This window comes from Nycticebus coucang, chromosome 12 (assembly GCF_027406575.1).
Source record: "Nycticebus coucang isolate mNycCou1 chromosome 12, mNycCou1.pri, whole genome shotgun sequence".
Lineage (NCBI taxonomy): Eukaryota > Metazoa > Chordata > Mammalia > Primates > Lorisidae > Nycticebus > Nycticebus coucang.
This window is the reverse complement of record NC_069791.1, coordinates 63,658,297-63,682,139: the sequence shown is the minus strand read 5'-3', so window position 1 is coordinate 63,682,139 and position 23,843 is coordinate 63,658,297. Positions and strand designations below refer to the sequence as shown.

The 23,843-nt window shown below is 49.0% G+C and overlaps 1 protein-coding gene across 1 annotated transcript in view; it reads right to left on the bottom strand.

Moving 5' to 3' along the window:
* Positions 1–23,843, bottom strand: part of LOC128561971 (kinesin-like protein KIF19) — a 45,691-nt gene that overhangs the window by 21,357 nt on the left and 491 nt on the right. Inside the window, exons 2-12 of the mRNA XM_053556614.1 lie at positions 23,454–23,534; positions 19,614–19,724; positions 17,420–17,507; positions 15,136–15,272; positions 14,315–14,440; positions 13,047–13,241; positions 11,558–11,710; positions 10,890–11,015; positions 8,917–9,067; positions 3,470–3,623; positions 930–1,110 (exon numbers count right to left, since the gene is read on the bottom strand). Coding sequence (XP_053412589.1) covers positions 930–1,110; positions 3,470–3,623; positions 8,917–9,067; positions 10,890–11,015; positions 11,558–11,710; positions 13,047–13,241; positions 14,315–14,440; positions 15,136–15,272; positions 17,420–17,507; positions 19,614–19,724; positions 23,454–23,534 — 1,503 coding nt within the window. The remainder of the gene's footprint in view (positions 1–929; positions 1,111–3,469; positions 3,624–8,916; positions 9,068–10,889; positions 11,016–11,557; positions 11,711–13,046; positions 13,242–14,314; positions 14,441–15,135; positions 15,273–17,419; positions 17,508–19,613; positions 19,725–23,453; positions 23,535–23,843) is intronic.

The window sequence follows — 23,843 nt, the reverse complement described above, 5'->3', positions numbered from 1 at the left end:
ACATTACAGGTTCAAGCAAAAGGCAGTTTTCTCGTTTTTAAAGGTTAGAGGACTTTTGAAATGAAATCACATCGTCTCCAAATTGCTGCAGACAGATGCGATGATGTTGAGAGGTTCCTGGTTTGGCTACATAGCTTTTAAGTGAAATAAATGCCGCCTGCTTTTAACAACATGACATCATCAGATACTTTTTGTGCTTGCCTGAAAATACACCTGCAAACACTTAACTAATGGGCTGAAATTGTATCCAGCTTCCCTGGCATTTTCCCCAAAGTGTCTGTCATGTGCCAGTTCTGTAATTTTTCTGAAGTGAGACTATTGGATAACTAGCAATTATATAAATAGCTCATATAAATAGCTAGTGCCTCTCAGAAAACAAAAATGTGGAAAACTTCCTTCTCCAGAGAGGAACCACAAGTGTGGGCTTCCTTCTGCTTGTCCCTGGTCCCAACACAATGTGTCCAAGACCAGACTCAGGACAGCCGAGAAAGAAGCTGGTGGGAGTCACTTTGCAAACAATGGAGCTACATGGGGTGTCACTGAAGAGGGATCTCAGGGAAGCTGGGGGCTTCAACATTCCACACACCACTAGAAAAGATGAGGCCAGCGAGGCTCCCACGGACACCACACCACCACTCATGCTCCATTTCCGTGGTCACTGACCTCCACAGCTCCCTGGCATTGGTGCAACTCCAACAAGGAGGGACATGGGCCAAGCTCTGCTCCTCCTGCCCTCTGGGGACTTGGGATAGTTTACCTAATCTCTCTGTGCTTCATCTTTCTCATCTATAAAATGGTTGTGATTGGCCCTCCTCTGTGGGATGAGCAAATGTTCAACAAGTGCCTACACCGTGATCAATGGATGATAATCGTTAACAACTTTTAACACTGCTGTCACAACCGTGAAGGCACTGGATCCACTCCCCCACCTTGAGGACCGCTGTTTTCTGCTGCTCAGCTAATAGCAGGTTGATCTCCTCTCTGGCCAGAGCCACTTCGTGTGGCTCCGAGGATTCATCCACATCCCCATCAGCATTCACCGGCTCCTCATCCTTCTCCAGCTCTCTGCCAGCCCTGGGGCCATGATAGTGGGTCTTTTCCCTCTCCCAGCTGTCGGGGAGGAAATACAGAGGGGTCAGGGTACAGGCCACTGTGGGGCTGGGCATCCTGGCATCTCTAGTCCCTGGAGCCCTCTTAGCCTGGGTGACCTACACACAGGTATGGTCATGAAAATGGAGCAGAATTGGGTCTACTATATGATCTCTTATACATACATGCATATATATATATATATATATCTTTTTTTTTTTTTTAAGGCATGACTGAAAACTAGAAGAAAGCTGGGCATGGTGGGTGGCTCATCCTGTAATCTTAGTACTCTGGGAGGCCGAGGCAGGTAGATTTCCCGAGCTCACTGGTTTTGAGACCAGCCTGAGCAAGAGCAAGACCCCATCTCTAAAAAGAGCAGGGTGTTGTAGCAGGTGCCTATAGCCCCAGCTACTCGGAAGGCTAAGGCAAGAGGATCGCTTGAGCCAGGAGTCTGAGGCTGCCGTGAGCTATGACTCCATCGCACTCTACACAGGGGGACAAAGTGAGACTCTGTCTCAAAAAAAAAAAAAGAAAGAAAAGAAAAGAAAAAAAAGAAAATATGAAGATTGATAAACATTTGAGTCAGGATCACAGCAATCAGGTGTGGGGCTCTGCAGCAGCCCCAGCCTCTTGTCCCCAGAACGCCCATGTCTGCTGGGAGACCTTGGCATCTACTACATAAATGCATCCCCCCCACAGAGCCCCAGTTTCCTTAGCTATCAGGCTTGAATGACAACCACCTGTACACCTAGCTGCTCTAGAGCAGGCATCCCAGGGGGCCAATTCACTGTCCCTCAGACGGTTGGAGTGCTGGACTACAGTTTAAAAAAATAAAACTATGAATAAATTCCTATGCACACTGCACATGTCTTATTTTGAAGTAAAAAACAAAACGGGAACAAATACAATTCACACCACTACATGTGGCCCGCGGGCTGTAGTTGGAGGACCGCTGCTCTAGAGAGAGGGTCGTCATGGGGAGTGTGGAAGGAGCCTGAGCAGCAAGTGCAGTCGCGTCTAGCTGGAAGGGATGAGATGTGAGCATGTTTCCTTTGATTTAGAATCCCTCTAATGTAAGTCTCGTGCTGTTTGTGCAATTTTTTTTAAGAGAAATAGGAAGGAAGAAGGAAGTAAGGGGGGGCGGGGATATAGCCCAAGAAGAAGGGGAAAGGGGAGAGGGAGAGGAGGGGAAGGGGGAGGATGGGTGGAGGGAGAGTAATTGGTGGGACCACACCTATGGTGCATCTTACAAGGGTACATGTGAAATTTACTGGGTGTAGAATACAAATGTCTTAACACAATAACTAAGAAAATGCCGTGAAGGCTATGTTAACCAGTTAGATGAAAACATTTCAAATTGTATATAAAACCAGCACATTGTACCCCATGATTGCATTACTGTACACAGCTATGATTTAATAAAAAAAAAATAAAAAAAGTCAGGGCAGCACCTGTGGCTCAGTGAGTAGGGTGCCAGCCCTATATATCAAGGGTGGAGGGTTCAAATCCGGCCCTGGCCAAACTGCAACAACAAAAAAAACTAGCCAGGCGTTGTGGCAGGCGTCTGTAGTCCCAGCTACTCAGGAGGCTGAGGCAAGAGAATCGCCTAAGCCCAAGAGCTGGAGGTTGCTGTGAGCTGTGACGCCACCGCACTCTATTGAAGGTGACAAAATGAGACTCTGTCTCTAAAAAAAAATAATAATAATAAAAATAATAAATAAATAAATATAAAAAAAGCAAAAAATAAAAAAAGAGAGTTGGGGAAGGAGAAATGTGGGGAGAACCACGAGCAGAAGGGAAGGAGGGAATGGACTTGAGCACAGCGCTGAGTATTGGGTTACAGAGTAAGTGTGCTGGGCTTGTGTCCCTGTTGTCCCAGGGTAATTGTCAACAGCACTCCCTCTCACCCCAAACATGCCCTTGTGTGGATGGTCAGTCACACAGTCAATCTCTCCATCCATGGTCACTCTGCCCTTGGCAAGAATGAACAAGGAGTAAATGCACGAGGGGAGAAAGAGCCCTGGCCTAGGAGATGGGCAAACCCACACACCCACTTTGGTAAAGGGGGCTGATCACAGCTGACCTGCCAGGGCTGGCCCTGGACACCAGACTATGAGAAAGAGAGAAATCAAAGGGACCTGGCGCAGCCTAGCTACAGGGGCAGGACAGCAGGGGACACCAGGGGTCAGTGACCTGCCTGGGAAGAGAGAGTCACCTTGGCCAGTGTTCCCCTGGGGGACCTGCAGGCAGAGGGTGGCTGGACAGAAGCAAGAAACAAGAGCTCCCACTAGTGGCCTCGTCTGCTTCTCAGAGCCTCCTCTGCCCTGCTGGGATGGACAGTGCTGGGGTCTAGTGGTGCGCAGCAGGAAAGCCCACTCACTCTGCAACGGTCAGCAAATGGCGGGACATGTCGACGTGCAGCTCTATGTTGGTATTCTCCAGCTCCACCAGGCTGCGGCGCATTTCCATCTGCTCCCTGAAAGCTGCGATGAGCTGGGCCCGGATCTTGTTCATCTGCAGGCGGCTGTCCTCCTCTGCATCATGCAGGGGAATTGTGACTACAGGCAAGAAAGGAGCTGGCTGCTGCAAGAACAGTGCCACCTATGCCAGGGCTGAGCTCCACACTTGTCCACCAAAGTTGGGTCTGGCCCATGGAGGAGTTCGATACACTGGGTGGATGGTGGTGGATGGATGGGTAGATGGATGGATGGATGAATGATGAATGGATGGGTAGATTGGTAGGTGAATGAGTGGAAAGGTGAATGAATGGATTGGTGAGTATATGAATTGATGAACAGGTGGGTGGGCATGTGAACAGGTGGATGGATAAGTGAATGAATGAATGGATAATGGATGAATAGATGAGAGGGTAAATATGGATGTATAGATGGGTAGGTGGGTGGCAGGTAAGTAAATGGGTGGATGGAGGGATGGGCAAGTGAATGGGAGAATGGATGGATGGATTTGTGAATGGATGATAGATGGGCGGGTGGATGGGTAGATAGATGAAAGGTTAGTTGAACTGGTGGATAAATCAATGGGAGAATTGGAAGAATATAAACCCTTTATTGGCCTGATTTGAGGTCAGGCTGCCTGGATGTGAGCTTCAGGGACCCAAAGAGGGGTAAGGCTGGGCTCACCATTTCAGCTCAGACCTCACTTTCTCAGCACAACGCCGTCAGATCCTCACTCTGGGTCCATCTGCCTGCCACCTGCCTTCTCCTTCATGGTGCTCTGTGTGTCTATACTTAGGTAACATTTTGGGATAAATGTTTCATATCTTTCTTTCCTGCTGGAGTGAAACCACTCTTGTCTTCTGGGTTTCTGTTCTATGTCTGGCTGGCCCATCCTGCCAGCCACCTCCCACCACACACCATCCCTCCTCAGGTGCCCACCACATGGGCCTCCCTGCTGTTCCCGGAGCTCACCAAGCCCATCCAGCCCCAGGGCCTTGGCGCGTGTAGTCCCCTTGCCACAAGGCTCTGAACACAGACCTGTGGATGAAGCATTCCTTCCCTTGTTATGATGCTGCCTCCTCAAAGAGGCCCTTCCACACCATGCAGCTACGTGACGCCTCTTCCTGCCCTCCCTCGACCCGTCTCCCACCCAGCATTGTCTCCTGAGATCCTTGCCTTCCTTGTTTGTGGTCTCCCTCCCATGGAATGTGTGTTTGGTAAGGGCTGGGCCTGGCTGTGTCCCACTCCCATGTCACTCAGCACCTGAAACTGGGAGATGCCTGATGAATGTAAGGTGTGTGAATACAGGAAGAGGTAGGATCCCAAGTCCCAGCTGTTTGTGTGTATTTGTGCATTAAGTATGTAAACATGGCTGGGTGAGGTGGCTCACACCTGTAATCCTAGCACTCTTGGAGGCTGAAGTGGGTGGATCGCCTGAGCACACTGGTCCAAGACCAACCTGAGCAAGAGAAAGACCCCATCTTTTATAGCCAGGTGTATGGCTCAGCGCCTGTGGCTCAAGCAGCTAAGGCACCAGCCCCATACACCTGAGCTGGTGGGTTCGAATCTTGGGCCCTCCAAACAACAATGATGGCTGTAACCAAAAAATAGCCAGGCATTGTGGAGGGTGCCTGTGGTTCCAGCTGCTGGGACCGTGGAGGCGAAGGCAGGAGAATCGCTTAAGCCCAGGAGTTTGAGGTTGCTGTGAGCTGTGATGCCACAGCACTCTACTGAGGATGACAGCTTGGGGCTCTGTCTCAAAAAAAAAAAAAAAAAAGCCAGGTGTTGTGGCAGGTGCTACAGTCCCAGCTTCTCGGGAGGCTGAGGCAAAAGAATCGCTTGAGCCCAAGAGTTTGAGGTTGCTGTGAGCTGTGATACCACGGTACTGTATCCAGGGCACAGTGAAAAAATGAGACTGTCTCAAAAAAAAAAAAAAAAGTACGTATGTACGCATTTATGTGTGGCTGTATCTGTGTATGTATGTGTGAATGCATTTATGTGTGTATGTGTTTAAAAGACTGAAAGGAAATATGATAATAAATAATAAATAAATAAATAAATAAATAAATACAGTGGTTATCTCCAAGTTGTACGATTATAAATTAATTCTGTTTTCTTCTCTTTAAACTTGACAATATTCTCCTGGTTTTGTATGATAAACATATTACAACTAAAATCAGGAAATATTTTTAAACATGAAGTATTTATACAGGTTGTAAGGGAAGACACTTTTGTTATAAAAATTCAAATTATTGGGCGGCGCCTGTGGCTCAGTGAGTAGGGCGCCGGCCCCATATACTGAGGGTGGTGGGTTCAAACCCAGCCCCGGCCAAACTGCAACAAAAAAATAGCCGGGCGTTGTGGCAGGCGCCTGTAGTCCCAGCTGCCTGGGAGGCTGAGGCAGGAGAATTGCGTAAGCCCAAGAGTTGGAGGTTGCTGTGAGCTGTGTGAAGCCACAGCACTCTACCGAGGGCGGTACAGTGAGACTCTGTCTCTACAAAAAAAAAAAAAAAAAAAATTCAAATTATTTATCAAAAGTTAAAAGGGGTCTTGACCATCTAATCACTCATTGCCCCAAACCCATTCTCCTGCACAGGTAATCACCACCACCATTTGCGCCCTTCTGAATCTTTTTCTGTGTGGTTTTGTACATAAATATGTAGCTAGAGAGATACATGTATGGGGGGGGTGTCGGTGGGTTTGGCTTTGGGTTTTTCTATAAATAGTATTAGACCAGACCTATTATTTTTCCACTTGCTTTTCTCACCCAATGACACGTCTTGGAGGCCGTCACCAGCACACATGGATCCACCTCATTCTAGATAACGGCTGCAGAGTTCACAAGGCGTGAGCCCCCGTCTGCTAATCCCACCCCTCAAAGATGGGCACTTTGGGCCCTTCCAGTTGCACACACCTCCTGGGACACATAGGTATCTTTTTCTTTATGGTAGATTTGGAGGAGGGAATTGCTTGGGAACATTAAATTTTAACAGATGCTGTTCAGTTGCCTTCCAGAGGAAACATACTAATTTACATTCTCAAAAATAGTGGGTTTTTGGGTTTTTTTTAGAGGCAGGCTCTTGTTTTGTTGCCCAAGCTAGAGCACAGTGACTGTCAGACAGATTGTGACTCACTGCAGTCTCGAATTACTGGCCCCAAGTGATCCTTGTGCCTCAACCGCCTCCAGAGTAGCTGGGAGGACGGGCACATGCCACCAAGCCCTCAATAATGTAGTATCTAGGCTCAGCGCCTATAGCTAAGTGGTTAGGGCAAGAGTCACATGCACCAGGGCTGGTGGGTTTGAATCTGGCCCAGGCCTGCTAAACAACGACAAGAAAAAAAAAAAAAAAGCCAGGCATTGTGGCGGGCGCCTATAGTCCCAGCTACTTTGGAGGCTGAGGCAAGAGAATCACTTAAGCCTAAGGGTTTGAGGTTGTTGTGAGCTGTGATGCCAGGACACTCTACTGAGGGTGACATAGTGAGGCTTTGTCTCAAAATAATAATAATAATAATATAGTATCTAAGACTACCATTTACACACTTAATTTTATATAATTTTTTAGCAAGTTCTGCTCTGACCTGGCAATTGAATATAATTTTATATTATCCATTTAATAAACATTTCATATTACCTGATATTTTAATTTTAGCTAATTCAATAAGTGAAAATTGTTTCAATTTGTATCTCTGTTTCTGAATGCATTTGAGAATCTTTTCATATGTTTATTGGCCTCTAGGAATTCTTCTGTGAATTGCTTATTGATTGCCTTGCCCATTAAAAAAAATAGGCTGCTTGCTCTCTCTTATTTTAGAAGTCCTTTATAAATGATGGCAAAACTTACTTTAACAGACCAAAAACTGTGTATGCGTGTGCACGTATATGCATGTCTGCTTGGCTTGACTTCATTACATGTATTCTTTTTTTTTTTTTTTTTGTAGAGACAGAGTCTCACTGTACCACCCTCGGTAGAGTGCCGTGGCATCACACGGCTCACAGCAACCTCTAACTCTTGGGCTTACGCGATTCTCTTGCCTCAGCCTCCCGAGCAGCTGGGACTACAGGCGCCCGCCACAACGCCCGGCTATTTTTCGGTTGCAGTTTGGCCGGGGCTGGGTTTGAACCCGCCACCCTCGGCATATGGGGCCGGCGCCTTACTCACTGAGCCATAGGCGCCGCCCCATTACATGTATTCTTAAGAGTACCTTTTAAACTTAGTAACGAATTTTATAATTTGTGGTGAAACTGTGGTAGGCTTTTAGACCTGCAAAGGAAGGCTAAATAAAACTGACTTGCATGGGAGAAGAAACAAGAGAAGCTGTTTGGTAGATAAGGGGTTTTGCCATGGAGAGATGGAAATATTCTTGCGTAAGGTAGAGTGGTGGCTGCACAACAGTGTGGATGTGTAAGTGCCATGGAATTGTTCACCTTCAAATGATTCATTTTATGTTATAAGTTTTACTTCAATATATTTTTGTGTGTGTGTGTGTGTGTGTAAGAGAGAGAGAGAGAGAGACAGAGAGAGTAAGTCTCACTCTGTAGCCGGACAAGAGTACAGTGGTATCATCGTAGCTCACTGAAATCAAACTCTGGGGCTCAAGCGATTGAGTGCTAGGATTGTAGGCATGAGCCACCACACCCAGCCTTCAATACATTTTTTAAAAGGTCATTAGAATGATTGAGAATCCTGTACTATTTCTAGGACTCTTTTGTAAATCCAAAATTATTCCTAAAAAGATTATTTTTTAAAAGGTTAATCTGGAAGGAAGAAAACACAAATATGAGGGTAAAAAGAAAAGAAGATGGGCAGCACCCGTGGCTCAGTGGGCAGGCCATCGGCCACTAGCTGGCGGGTTTGAACCTGGCCCGGGCCTGCTTAAACAACAATGACAACTGCAACAACAACAACAAAAATAGCCGGACATTGTGGTGAGCCTTTGTGGTCCCAGCTACTTGGGAGGCTGAGGCAAGAGAATCGCTTAAGCCCAAGAGTTTGAGGTTGCTGTGAGCTGTGATGCCACAGTACTCTACCCAGGGTGCAGCTTGAGATTCTGTCTCAAAAAAAAAGAAAAGAAAAGAAAACAAAGGAAGAAAAAAGGTAGAAAAAGAAAGTGAAAACATAAAAAAGAGCAGAGAAAATAATCCAGTCCCCATATCTTACAAGTGAGGCATTAAAGCCTGGGCAGGGGCACACAGGTGGTGGCCATGGTGGGGTTGCCAAAGCCCTCTCTGGAATCAGACACTTAGAGCCACAGCGGTGCACAGGCAGGGAGGAGAGACGGGGCTGAGGTGGTGGCCACAGAGCCCTGTGGTGGGGAGGGGCAACAAGGCTCCGGGGCCCACATGAGACACATGATCCATGCTCAGCTCTACCTTGCGCATCCCGGACACTGGGTTTGCTTCTCTTGTCCTTCTCTTGCTTCTCAAGTTTTGACTTAAGGTGCTTGATCTCCCTGCGCAGGTCGGAGATGACATCCGTGTACTGCGCAATGCGGTAGGAGACATTCAACAGATTGCGCTTGACCTAGCAGAGCAGGACACAGGGCCAAGGTCAGACCCGGCGGGGACGACAGTAATACACAAACTTGGTTTTGTTAAAAAAATCCAAATCAATGCTCTTCAGCCTTAAAACGGAAAGAAATTCTACAACAGAGATGGACCTTGAGGACGGTCACTATCAAATCCTGCAAGATTCAACTCATATGAGGTCCCTGGAGTCATCAAATCCATAGAGACAGAATGTAGAAAGGTGGCTCCCAGGGGCTGGAGAGCGGTGGGGACAGAGTTTCAGTTTGGGAAAATGCCAGTGTTCTAGAGACAATGGTGGAGATGGTCGCATAACAATGAATGTGCTTAATGCCACTGAACTGTGCACTTAAAAATGGTTAGAATGGTAATTCTTATGTATATTAATAATAATAAATAAATAAATTCAAATAATCCATCAAGGGTTAAAAAAGAAAATCACCTCCCACTAGTAACCACTGCTATCATTTTGATGTGTATCCTTCCAGGTCTTTTTTTCTGTATAGTTTTGTACATACAGGCATCTCTCAGTATCCATAGGAGACTGGTTTCAGGACCCCCATCATGGACAACAAAATCCATGGAAACTCAAGCCCCTGATATAAAACGGCACAGTATTTGCACATAACCTATACACGTTCTCCTATATACTATAGTTCATCTCTAGATTGTTTATAATATCTAATACAGTGTAAATGCTGTGTGAATAGTTACATTATACTGTATTGCCTTTTTATTTGTATATTTTTATTGTTGTATTGTTACTTATTTATTTTCAATATTTCTGATCTGAGGTCTGACACACAAATACAGAATGCCCACTACCTATGTGTATGTAGAGAGATATGTGGGTTGTTTTTGTGGGTTGTGTGTAGGCTTTGAGTGTTTCTACAAAGGACGTCAGAGCAGAGCTATTATCTTTCACTTGCTATTCTCCCCCAGTGAAGCATCTTGGAGGCCGTAACAGTTGCAGAGTGTTCCAGAGGAGGTACACCCCAGTCTGCTAAACCCATCCCCTCAGATGGGCACTTTGGGGTATTCTAGTCACATTCCTCCAGAGCACCTGTACACATGCCTGGCACATAGGTATGTACACATCCTAGATTCCAGAATCTGTGAGTAGGACCTCATTCAGAGTCTTTGCAGCCAGAATTAAGTTAAAGACCTCAAAATGAGATCATCCTGCAGCAGGTGGGCCCTAAATCTAATGTCAAGTGTCCCTAAATATAAGAGAAGGGGAGAGCAAACAGAAGAGGGAAGGCCTGTGAAGATGGAGGCAGACACTGGAGTGATGACCAGCTACCAGCCAGGGATGGCAGGAACTGCCTAAAGTAGACCCAAGAGGATCCTCCAGAGCCCCTCAAAGGGAGCGTGGCCCTGCTGATGCCTTGATCTCAGACTCCTCGCCTGTGAGAGAAGTTTTCTGTTGTTTTAAATCTCCCAGTTTGTACTGACTTGTTACTGCCACCTTAGGAAACTAATGCAGATTTTGGTCATAGAAAGGGCTATGTAAGGGTTTGCTATTATTTTTACCCTCCCCACTTCAGAGATAGTGAAAGTGGATCACAGGAGTGTTAATAAATTTACCTAAGGTCACCCAGCCAGGAATAGCAGCAGGGGAGGGAAACCCAAGCCGTCCACCTTCAGAGTCTGTGCTCAGCAGCCTCCCCAATATGACTGCCCAGGAGAGAGCAAGTGAATGAACAAGTGAATGAATGAGTGAACAAGTGAATGAGTAGCAAATGAATATGTGAGTGAAGGAATGAATGAGTAAGTGGCTGAGGGATGCCTCAGCAAGTCTGGGTGACAATGTGGCTCACCCGAGTCTTGATGTTCTTGGCTCTGTAGGCATAGAGCAGGGTCGTCCGCGACTCCTCGAAGCAGGTGCTGGCTGGGCTGATATGTGCAATCATCACTGTGCGGCTGTTCCCTCCCAGGGCGTCCTGCTTAGATGGAAGCCACCAGGTTGAGGTGACAGGAGATACGTGGCCCCCACCTGCCCAAGTCGCTGGGATCAGTCCTCAGGGCATTGACCCAGGATGAAGTGGGACCCATTCCAGGCACACCCATCTGACTTCAGCTCTGATGGGAGCAGATTGGACCAAAAGAGATACATTTCTAGGAACATTTATTTACTGCTTTGCCTGTGTTGATTCATACCCTACTTTGCTGTGAAACGGAAGCGCCACCATCCAGCTCAGTATAAAGGGGGATTTTTCTCACAGTCACAGCCATCCATGATAGGACAGACAGCTGTGGATAGGCACTGAGCTCCCCATCACCAGGGGTATGCAAAGACAGGCTGGACCGTATTCAGTAGGATGAAGGGAGGAGTCAGCCAGTGAGATGGCTTCTAGAGTATTTTCTGGGCTTTGGCAGCTCTTGGAAGGGCCCTCAGAGCCAGGTCTGGTCTCTCTCCTGGCTAGTGTCTCACATGCAAGGCTGACCACTACGGCCGCCCTCACCTTCGCTGGCCTGCAGCACCTACCTTCAGCAAGCGTGTGAGCTTGCTGTCCCGGAAGTTGACATACTGTGCCCTGCTGCCGCCCCTCTCGCTGAGTGCGGTGATGCAGTTGCCAAGGGCCAGCAGGGAGCGGTTGATGTGTGCACCCTCCTTCATTCTTTTGCCTCGGTTCTGGGTCTGTGCAAGGAGAGGCCAGACTGGGGGATCTAGTCTTCCACCTGTCCTCCTTCACCCCCATTCCTAGGGAGGGGATTGAGGCCCAGAGGGTGAAGTGACCCCATCCCACCTGGTCCTGGGAGCCTGGGCTCCCAGACAGCAGTGCATACAGCCATTAAGAGGGTGATGTGGAACTATGGACACTCTCAAAATGGTACCACTATTAGATGAGGACAAAACAGACAGGGGCTGGAGGGGAGTCTGTGCAAAACAACCCAGTTTTATAATTAAAATGAGAGCGAGTGTGTTTCACCTAGGAAGAACCCCCAGAACTTTCTCACCCCAACTCCTGATAGACCTGCTGCCCCTTCCTCTAAGGATCAGTGAGTGACAAGCTGTCTCTTCAATAGCAGCCTGACCTGTAGGTCTCACTGCACCGCAAGTTCTCTAGTGATGTTCTAGGTTTTAGGACAGTCTGGCCCTGGGCCAGCTGGCTGGACACAAGGCAGCAAGTCGATGAATGAGTAAAGCCACTCAATGGCCATCCATACCTCAAAGATACAAAGACAGATCAACTATCCCCAAGAAAGGCAGATCTGGGGCCGGCTTTCCCCACAGTTCAGATCTCTGTGCACAGGGAGTCACATCACAGCCCATGGGTCATAAACACCAGCAAGGAGGTTATGTGACTGTGAATGCTAGTGCCTGGGGCATCAGAAGGGTGTAGAAACGTCACTTGTAGATAACCACCTTCATCTAGTCCCTTCTCTGTCCCAGGCCTGGGCTGGGTTCCTCCCTTGAGAAAGGCTCAGACCATAGGGCAACCACGGATGAGCTCCCCACACCCACACCCACCCCCCGCCCAGTGACAGGTGTGACAAAGGGGAGGTGGCATGTGTGGGAGTGGCGGAGCTTGTGGGGTGGTCACTGTCCCCCAGCAGCAACCATGAGGGGGCTTACAGCTGTGCCACTGCTCCTCCCAACAGCTGAGCTCTGCACACAGCACCTCCCAAGTGAAATGCAATTCTCGGCACCCCTCAAACTTGTAATGACTTTTTCAGGCTCAGCCCTGAGGCCCACAAATCATGTGTAGACTTGGAATATCAAAGCAAATGCACTCCCATGCCAAATAATCTGCTCAGTTGTCTGTCTCCCCAGGATGCCCTGGGCTCTGAGGGCGAGGCTGGGGGTCCCAGTGCCCGCCATGCAGGAAGCCCTCAACAAGCACCAAGGGAACACCTCCGGGCCAGGGCTGCTGAGGATGGGCAAGGTCCTGTGCATGCCCTGAGGGCCACCAGACACAGCATAATTATCATGAAGTTGGAAAGGGTGGGTAGCATGTCAGAGGGACAGGAACCTGGGACGCCCGCTCTGAGCCCGCCAGGTCCACCATGAAGAGCCTCCCGACGTGCACTTCCTCCACCAGGTCTGTGCCATGGCTCCGCTGGTGCACGGTGACCTGTAGCACAGCGTGGGAACGGGACGACGTCTTGTTGGTGGCTGTGGGCTCCTGTGTGCGCTGGCGGTTGCCTTTGGTGAGGAGCTGCATGATCTGAGAACAGAGGCAGGAGGAGGCAGCAGTCAAGGGCCACCTGAGTGTCCGCACATGCTCTCCAGAAACACGGAGCAAGAGGAGAGCAGGGGATGCCCAGGGCTGCTGCCGGATGCTGTGGCAGAAGCTTGTCAGGTGGAAGCAGCTTCTGGTTTGTGGCATGAAGTGAAGCAGGAATGGCAGATGCCTGACACTTGCCCTGCCCCGTCTTGCCTACACCCTGGCAGACATCACCAAAGGGTGTCCCCATCTCTTTCCCACAGTGCAGGCAGCAGCTAGGACCTTTTTCTGCACTGAATTCCAGGCAGTTGCCTCAATTTGCCAGAGTGGGAGGGTGGCCTGAAGTCCACTGACAGTGTGAGCAGCTGTGAAAATCAAGCCAGTAAGCCTCTGTTAGCACCTGCTGTGTACCACACTTGAGCAAGGACTACAGAGTATGAATGGAGAGAAGACTGGTACAGAGGTTGTTATTAAAGAATAGGCAAGCAGGGTGCCCCCTTCTCAAGCCCACCAGAGACGTTAGTAAGAGCGCGTGGGTTGTGGCGCCAGCATGGCGGCAGAACATGGCCATTAAGGGCTGCAGATGAGGCACCTAGCCCCTGACATTCTTGTGAGCCCAACCATATTGTTTCAGGAGGCCTACACTGAGGGCCATGTGGGGCACAGCTGGCTCAGAGACCAGGGTAGGTAGAAAAGATAGGCTAGGAATGTTTACAGTGAACCCCTGCTGCCCTTGCCAACAGAGTAAAAATTCCTATCAGGGATGGGAAGTGGATTTCAGACCTGAGCCACTGGCTGGTGTGACCGTTGGGTGCTGTGCTAAAAGGGCCCCAGGCCTGCCCCTGGAGGCAGAGGGAAGAACGTGTGATCCACTAGGAGGCCTGCCCTGAGCACAGAACAGGAGGCCTGAGAGGTGGGGCGGGTGTTTGCCCTTCCCTTAGAACAAGTCCATGAGTGGAAAAAACTTTGGAGCTGCAAGTCTCTTTGCTCAGTGAACTTGAACAGGATGTATGTGTGTCTGTGGCTGCCATGGCTCAGCCACGTCTCCCTCCGGGAGCCTCTATGACTCTCACCTCCTGCGCATTTGAGGTGGATACCTCCGTGATGCCTGCAATTTGGATGCTGCCCTGAGAATCTTCCCTCAGTTCCAGGAACCCTGACGATGGGTTCAGGAGGTCCCGGATCACTTCATTATAAATCTGGGGTGGAACAGATAGGTGGTCACAAAGCAGAACTATGAGGACTTACATACCTTCAGGGCTTTGAGCCTCCAGAGTAGTAATTTTCTTTTCTTTCTTTTTTTTTTTTTTTTTGAGACAGTCTCACTAGGTTGCCCTTGGTAGAGTGCTGTAGCATCACAGCTCACAGCAACCTCAAACTCAAGCTTAAGCAATTATCTTGCCTTAGCCTCCCAAGTAGCTGGGACTACAGGTGCCCACCACAATGCCTGGCTATCTTTTTCTTGTAATTGTCATTGTCAGGCCTGGGCTGGGTTTGAACCCGCCAGCCCCCACCCAGTATGTGTCGCTGGCGCCCTAACTGCTGAGCTACGGGCACTGAGCCCAGAGTAGTGATTTTCAACCTGTGTGGCATGAAAATTTGTAAAGATCATTAATTAAATTATTTTCAAAAGAAATTCAAAGCATAATAAGTATATCCTTTTTTTTAAACTCTTTTTTTTTTTTTGGATCAACATAACGTAATGTGTATAGAAGTTTAACCATAGGTTCAAGGGTGCCTTGAGATAAAAAAAAAAAGTTGAAAAACACTGTTCTAGAGAGATCTCAACCCCCAGGGCTGAGGCTTGCCACAAGGCCACCTGGCACCTGGGGGATAATACACAGTGCCGAGGACCTTTAGTGGACAAGGCAACTGAGGCAGGCAGCAGGCTCACCTCGAGATAAGACATGGACACGCTGTAGTCCGTGTTGCCGCGGGTCTCCTCGATGGCCTGGAAGAGGTCAGTAAGGGTCTGCAGGTAGATGCCGGGCTCTGCATCCATGCCCAGCATGGTGTGGGTCTTCCCAGTACCTGGGAGGGGGCAGAGACACTTGCCAGGGTGTGGTAGTGAGCTCTTGCTGTGGGCTCAGATGCCTCACTTAGAAGTGCCAGCCATTAAAAGACAGGTAAACACAGTGGCAGCTGCTCACACCAGCTGCTTTTATTGCCCAGACAGACAGGCTCATTTTCTGTTTTGGAAACAAATTTTAAGAAGCTTTCTAGGCTGGGCATGATAGTTCCCAGCACTTGTAATCTTAGCACTCTAGGAGGCTAAACAGGTAAATTGCTTGAGCTCAGGAGTTCAAGACCAGCCTGAGCAAGAACGAGACCTGTCTAAAAATAGAAAAACTAGCCAAGAGTTGTGGCAGGTGCCTGTGGTCCCAGCTACTTGCTTGAGCCCAAGAGTTTGAGGTTGCTGTGAGCTGTGATGCCATAGCACTCTACCCAAGGTGACAGAGTAAGACTCTGTCTCAAAAATAAAGTTTTCTGAACAGTCTGCTGACTGCTCTGTGAGAGAAAAATCTAGGCACAGGGGAGAAAATTAGAAGGATATAAGAAAAATCCAGACAGAATTAGAGCAGAAAAACTACAAGAGGTTTTTGTCCTTCCCCCCCCCCCAACTTTTTGGATATTTACATATTTTTTATAATAAGAGAATTAATACATTCCACTTTTTAAGGGGGTGCCTCACTTTCCTCCTCACTTGTTGGCCCCGCATACACAGGACCAGAGTATCCTTCCTTCACTAAAGTCTGGCATGTAGTAAGCGCTCACTAACATTGAACAAATGAATGAAACAGATAAACAAGCTGTGACTTTGGGCAAGGTGCTTCTCAGGGCCTCAGTTTCCCCCTTTGCATGGGAATAGGTTTAGGGCTGGGCCCATCCAGCTCTGGCCCTCTGTGACTCTAGTTTCCAGGGATAACAGAGGTACTTAGCTTTGCAAACATTTGTCAAACCCAACTTATAATTACAGAAAAGAAATCCTTGGGTTCCAGGGGAAGCAAAATGTAGGCTTGGGCTGAATTCCAGTATCATTCCTAATGGCCTTGAGGAAGTCACTTCCTCTTCCTCTCCAAGCCTCAGTTTTTTTTTTTTTGAGACAGAGTCTTACTTTGTCACCCTCAGTAGGGTGTTATGGTGTCATAGCTCACAGCAACCTCTAACTCTTGGGCTCAAGCGATTCTCTTGCCTCAGCCTCCCAAGTAGCTGGGACTACAGGACCCACCACAACGCCCGCTATTTTTTTTTTTTTTTTTTAGAGACAATGTCTCCTCTTGCTCAAGCTGGTCTCAAACCCATGAGCTCTGGCCATCCACCTACCTCGGCCTTTCAAGTGCTAAGATTACAGGCTGCAGGGAACCAAACACATAGGAGGTGCTTTGTACTGTTAAGAATAGTTCTGCCACCAGCCCCATTCATTCCCAGATACTGTCCTAAATGGTACCTGTAGGGCCATAGGTAAACACTGTTGCATTGTATCCAGAAATGATGCCTTCTACTAAATGCTGGATGGTGGCACAATACAAGTCTTGCCTCAGCCTCTTGAGTAGCTGGGACCACAGGCGCCTACCACAATTCTTGACTAGTTTTTCTATTTTTAGTAGAGACAGGTGTCACCCTTGCTCAGGCTGGTCTTGAACTCCTGTGCTCAAGCAATCTACCTGCTTCAGCCTCCTAGAGTGCTAAGATTACAGGTGCTGGGAACTATCATGCCTGCCTTTCTCTTCTTTTTTTTTTTTTTTTTTTTGAGACCAAGTCTCACTCTGTTACTCTGGGTAGAGTGCTGTAGCACCATAGCTCACAGCAACCTCATATTCTTGGATTTAAGTGATCCTCTTGCCTCAGGCTCCCGAACACCTGGGACTACAGGCATGCACCACCACACTTGACTAGTTTTTTCTATTTTTAATAAAGACAGGGTCCCAGTCTTGCTCAGGCTGGTCTTGAACTTCTGAGCTCAAGCAATCCACTTGCCTTGGCCTCCCAAAATGTTAGGATTACAGGCATGAGCTCTGCCCAAGGCTATTTTCTCATCTCTGAAGAGGGGATCATTCCATCTGTCTCTCTGCACTCCCCATGCTGCAGAGAACCCAATACAAAGGAGGTGCTTTGTGCTATTAAGAAGAGTTCTGCCACCAGCCCCATTCATTCCCAGACACTGTCCTCAATGGTACCTGAGGGGCCATAGGCAAACACCGTTGCATTGTATCCAGAAATGATGCCTTCTACTAAATGCTGGATGGTGGCACAATACACGTCTTCCTGTGGACAGACAGAGGACAGTTACACAGATGGCCCTGCCAGAGCCAGGGACCCAGCAGTTTGGAGACAATAGGTATTTGCTGTCTACATAGATTCCACTCCCTCTGGCCACGTGCAAGGACCTACCCACGAGGGAAAAGTCTGGAAAGAACATGGGCATTGGCCATTCCTGGCTCCCAATCCCTATCCTGCAGGTGTGCGGCTTTAGGTGCACCGCCTTACCTATGCCAAGCCTCACGGGTGAGGCAATGCTCATCTCACAAGGTGGCTTCAGGAGAAGATTAAAAAAGGTGTAACATAGCCCGTGAGCCCTGACACACTTTGGGCACAGAACACATGGGAGTCTCTCCCAGGACTGCTTTAAGAGCTGACAGGAGCCAAAAAGAACACAAAGGCCTGGAAGATGGCCACAGGGTTGGGAGTCTGGGAAGAGCAGTTGTGACTTCTCTTTGTGGGACAAATCTCAGTGTCCTACTCTTCATCTCATTCAAGTGTCCTGATAGCCCTGGTGATCACACCACTTGTATAAGGAAGAGGCAGCACCTGACCCCTGTGCTAGACAGACTCCAATACCAGTTGTTCTTCCCTGTGGCTTCAGACTTCAACAGTCTGGGTCTGAATCCTGGTTCTGCAACTCACTAGCTATGTGACTTCCTACAGGCCTCCTTAAGCCTCAGTTTCCTCATCTGGAAAATGGGGATGCTGTTACTTTCTTTCATAGGGTTGCTGTGAGGGTCATAAATCCACATATGACATCTGACAGTTAAGTTGGCAAACTCATCCTAGAAAAAGTGCTACATACATCATTGCTGAATATCACTATGGTCACCTTCAAAGTACACTCCTAGGTCTCTGGTGTCTGTAGTGACATTCAGCAATGAGGCATGTAGCATTTTTTCTAGGATGAGTTCTCAAACTTCATTGTCAGGTCTCATATAATTATACCCCTAATGGCCATTTCAGAAAAAATTCCAAAATTGCTTTGAAGGGTGGACTAGGTGCTGGCATTGGTGCCTATCTTCTCAAGGGGAGGACTTCAAAGGTGACCATAATGATATTCAGCAATAATGTATGTAGCACTTTTTCTTTTTTTTTTTTTTTTGAGACAGAGTCTCACTTTGTCACCCTTGGTAGAGTCCTATGGCATCACAGCTCACAGCAACCTCAAACTCTTGGACATAGCAATTCTCTTGCCTCAGCCTCCCAAGTAGCTGGGACTACAGGCACCAGGCTCTGGTCTTCAACCTGTGAGCTCAGGCAATCCACCCGCCTTGGCCTCCCAGAATGTTAGGATCACAGGTGTGAGCCAACTTGCCTAGTTCACTTTTTCTAGGATGAGTTTTTGAACTTCATTTTCAAACCCTGGTATGTCAAGCCCTTGAGCAGAGCACTTGGCCTGTAGTAGCTGCTCAGTAAATGTTAAAGACAAGTCCCTTTTACTGTCAATGCTATCACAACCTTGACAGTAAAAGAAGCCTGTTTGCTCCAACAGAAGCTGGAGCTGCCATTGCTCAGCAAGTCTGTTCTGAGTCCTGAGTCAAGGGAGACATTCTTGGTGCCAACAGAAGGCCATGTGTTTTAACACCCAGCTCTGGGCCTCATGTGTGACCTCTGAAGCTCAGGTGCCGCCTCTATGAAATGAGTGTGCTGACACCTCCACCAGACCCCACCCTTTCTTCTCACTGCAGCTGGCTCATCCCTCCTCACACGTTATCAACTGGCTACTGCATAGCCACCACCATGGGCCATGAGACCCATGACAGCACTCACTGCAGTGTCCACTCACAAACGTACTGTTCCTCCACCTGCTGTCATCTCTCCCTTGCTGGGATGTGGGTTTGGGATGGGGGCCATGTTCTACCCCCACAGTGTGACAGGGCCATGCTCTATTGGACAAAGAGCCAAGGGAGCCCCTAGGCTGGGCCAGCAACGAGCAGCCACGGTATCAGGAAGTACCTGCCCTGGGATGGACTTTCTGTGCACAGTACCCATATTCTTGGGGAGAATCTCCCAAGAAGACAGGGACAAGACTGCCTGGCTACAAAGTCCCCCCAAGGGGAACTCAGACCAATGGGGGGACAGTGAGGGCTGGAGGGGCAGGGGTACCTGAGATGCATGTTGGTCGAAAACAGTGTCAAAGATGAAGGCCCGCTCCCGGGACCTGTGGGTACGCAGTGTGTCCTCAGGGTCCTCACCAGGGTCCATGAGCACCACCATCTTGGGGCAATGAGAAGGCAGAGGACCAGCCAGTCAGAGCCAGTCAGGGTCTGTGCCCCAAAGGCCCTCCACTACATCCAGGGGCCTGGTGCCGGGCCAAGAAGCACTGCAGACCTCTGTGCTCCAGCCAAGCAGATGTTGGGGCACTCTACTCACTCACCCCCAGCACCCTCTCCTTGCTTTCCGAGGGGCCGTTCTCCTGCTACTGTACCCCTAGAGCACAACACCAGCTCCCCCAGGCCTGTGGGGGCTCTGAGCCTGGTACTCTCACGCTCACGTCGGATGGACATTGACCTGGTCAAACCACTGCCCAAGGACATCAGCCCAGCACTATGACCATCACAGCCTGAGGGGACAACCACACCTGGTGTAGCAACTGCTCAGAGTCAGCAACTGCCCAGGGCACTGCAGTAGAAACAGTGTTGCTCCTGGAAGAAGCCACAGGGGGAGGGATGGGAAGCGCCTCTGTAAACATGCAACACGAAGCTGGCCGCCTGGCCACCCTGCTCAGGGTCTCCTTCCTACTTCTCTCCTTCCAAAGACAGAGAGGACAAAAGGACAAAAGGGTGTGTACTGCCCCTTCCGTGCAGTCCCCACTGCAAAGCCAGGTCAAGATATGCTGCAGAGGAACCAGATAGGCAGCCCAGGGTGGGAGTAAGAAAGAGGCTCCATAGCCCGGCATCCTGGCTTCAGGGTTCACCAAGCAAGGAGGCCTTGGGCAAGTCACTTCAACTCTCTGGGCCTCAGTTTTCTTATCTATAAACCTGGGGTAATAATGAACCCATTGCAGAGGCGGCTGGAGGGGTAAATACAACAACGTGCCCAGAGCTGAGTTCTGGGTATGCAAAACACCGCAGCTGTGTTGAATCGTGGACAAAAAAATTTTTTTCTTCTCTTTTGTTACAAAGAATATTCTTAAGAAAAATCAGCGAAATTTGGCTACATCTGTAGATTAGATAATCTTGGATCAATATGAATTTGCTGACTTTGATTACTATACTGAGGTCATGAGTTAGAATGTTCTTATTTTTAGGAAATGCATGATAAAATGTGTGGGTGTGGGAGGCACCATATCCACAACTTACTTCAGATAGTCCAGAAAAAAGGAGTTTACAAACAGGAGGCGTTTACGGGGATGGGGAAGGAGAAAGCGAATATGGTGACAGCTTAACACTTAGGAAATCTTGGCACAGTAAACATGGGAGTTCTTTGTAGGGTTTTGCAACTTTCTGACTACTCTGAGGTTACTTCAAAATAAAGAGTTAAAATATGAACATGCTACAACATGGACAAACCTCGAAAACATGGTGCTCAGTGAAAGAAGCCAGATGCAAAAGGCCATGCAGTATACAATTCCATGCACACAAAATGTCCAGAACAGGCAAACCCAGAGAGGCAGATGGTGGACTGGTGGTTGCCAAGTGATGAAGAGAGAGGGAAACTGCTCATGGATGTGAAGTCTCCTTTTGGGGTGATGAGAAGGTTTTGCAATGAGGTGGTGATTGCATAGCCTTGTGAATGGACTCAATGCCATTGAACTGTTCACTTTAAAATGGTGAATTCCATGGTGTGAATTTCACCTCGATTTTTTTTTTCGTAGAGACAGAGCGTCACTTTATGGCCCTCGGGTAGAGTGCCATGGCATCACACAGCTCACAGCAACCTCCAACTCCTGGGCTTAAGCGATTCTCTTGATTCAGCCTCCCGAGTAGCTGGGACTACAGGTGCCCGCCACAACGCCCGGCTATTTTTTGGTTGCAGTTCGGCCGGGGCCAGGTTTGAACCCGCCACCCTCGGTATATGGGGCCGGCGCCTTACCGACTGAGCCACAGGCGCCGCCCTTCACCTCGATTTTTTAAAAACATGATCTGTGTCTTCCGTGTAGCACACAGCAATGTGGCCTTTGGAAGCCAAGACCTGGGTGGGCCTTGGAACAGCCCTGAGATGTTCCTTCCCGTGCGGCCAGAGGGATACCACATGAAAATATGGTTAGAAGATCAGACACATCCACATAGCCACATGGTTTGAATGCTCTCCTCTGCTGAGCATGTTTACAATTCCCTCATTCCTCGAGATTTCAAAAGGGCTGTGGTGTCAATAGGTCTAAGTTTCCAACCTGCTGAGACAATTTCTGTTCCCATGATGTCCGTTTCCTGCACTTGTTTCAGGATTCAATTCCCAACCCAAGCCCTCCCCTCATGAAACGCAGAAATGTCCTGTTTCCCTACGGTCACTCAATCCCCAAAGCTAGGGAACTGGGGGGAATCCTCACTCTAAAGAGAAAAGGCATCTTGAACTTTAGGAGTTGTTGGGCAGCCTTGGCTGCCAGGCAGCTGGTTCCTATTCTTGATGCTTCTCCTGCTACCAAAAGCCTGAGGACCAAGCTCCAAAGTGATTCCTGAAGACTAGACCTCAGCAACACTGTCTGTAATGCCCACACTGGGATCAGCTGATCACTTACCAAGGTAACAAGTGTTCTCAGGAGTGTGGCCAGGCAGACACCAGAAGGTAAGACCTGGTGGCATCTGATCCACACGTGGATCACACATTATCAGGAACCCACTGGTGGAGGCCAGTCAGCCCCCACAACGGACAGAGGGCCCAAGATTTTGGGCACTGTGCACAGCATTTTGAAGAGTCCTTATCAATTCCAGCAAATTACTATTATCTGCCTTTAAGTTTATTTTTAAAAGGTTCTCCCCTGTGGCTTCCATTATTGCCAGTGACACAGATGTGTTGTTGAAAGCATGGAGATGTCTGCAAAGCTCACTGAAGCCACATGCTCTGCCCCGCACTTGGGTTCCACTTTCCTGAACTGCCCATAGGCCCCTGTGCAAGGCAAGGATTTAGCTCCCAGGCCCAGCACCCAGAGCGGAGTGCTATCACTAGTCTACTTAGATCACATCCTGACCTTTCACAGCAAGACATAAATTCTCTCTGCAACAAAGGTATCTTATTTCCTGCAAACTTTTTGTCTTCCTTTTTCCAACTGTCTTATCACATTTGCTCCTTTCTCTGTGAACTCAGCACTGACTCCCCCCACATCTTTGCCAGCTTCCCTCAGATGTTTGCACACCTCAGACATTGCATCTATTATGTGCTCCTGCCAGGGTCATTGCTGAGCTGCCACCCCAGGCAGCTCCAACCAGGAACCTCCTGCTAGCATCCTGGGTCCTCTGCCCTTGAGTGCTCAAGTGCTCTTGGGAGCCTCACTTCATTCCTCATGGAAGTTGCGTGTCCAATGGTGAATGGGGAAACCCCAGCCACTTGACGAAATCTAATTTTACCCCAAATTGGGCATTTATCCTTGCAAGTGATAACCAAGGGGACAAAAGTCGCTAAATTGTGTCAGTAGCTCAGCTTCTGAGCCTGGCAGCCTGGCAGCATGTGAGTCTCCTATCTCACCTACCCCCATCATGCATCTAGGGGTCCCAGTGCTAAACCATCTCCCTCCTCCCCCACGCACTCCTGCTTGGACCGAACCTGCTGTCCCTGCCTCTCCCACCTTCTGGGCTCTGCTTTATCTTCCCTGGTAGTCCTGAAATCCCCTGACAGCCTTCTGCCCCCAGCCCTGACTCAGAAGCGAGCTCCGTGGGGCAGGTCCCTGGCATGGAGCCTGGCCCTGGATGTTGACACTTGCTGAGTGAGTCAGAGTAATACAGGGGATCCTGCACTGAGGGGCAAGCTCTGCCTCTGTCCTGGGTGTGCCAACTATGCCCACAGCCTCACCTGAGCCCTCACTTTGTGGGCAATGATGGTGGCTCCTTCCTCAAGCTCTGCATCACTGAGCGGGCGGATCCGAAGTGCTACCTGTGGAGAGGTCACTTGAGCAGCTGTGTTCCCAGGGGTCCTCTGAGGTTGCTCCTCTTCTTCCTCCAACACAGGCCCCCAGCCTGAACCTTCCTTCCTCCCTTTGCCCCCCACCAGTGTCTTTCTGCTCCAAGGGCAGCAGTGCAGTGCAGTCCATGCCCCCCTCCAGCCTGGGTCTTCCACTGTTGCTCCTGTCTGGCAGTGACCCTGTGAGAGGGGGACGTGGCTGCCTCCCTGAGCAGATGGGGAGGCACAGGTGCAGAGAGGCAGAGCAAGGTGCCCAAGGTCACAAAGCGGCTGAGGGAAATT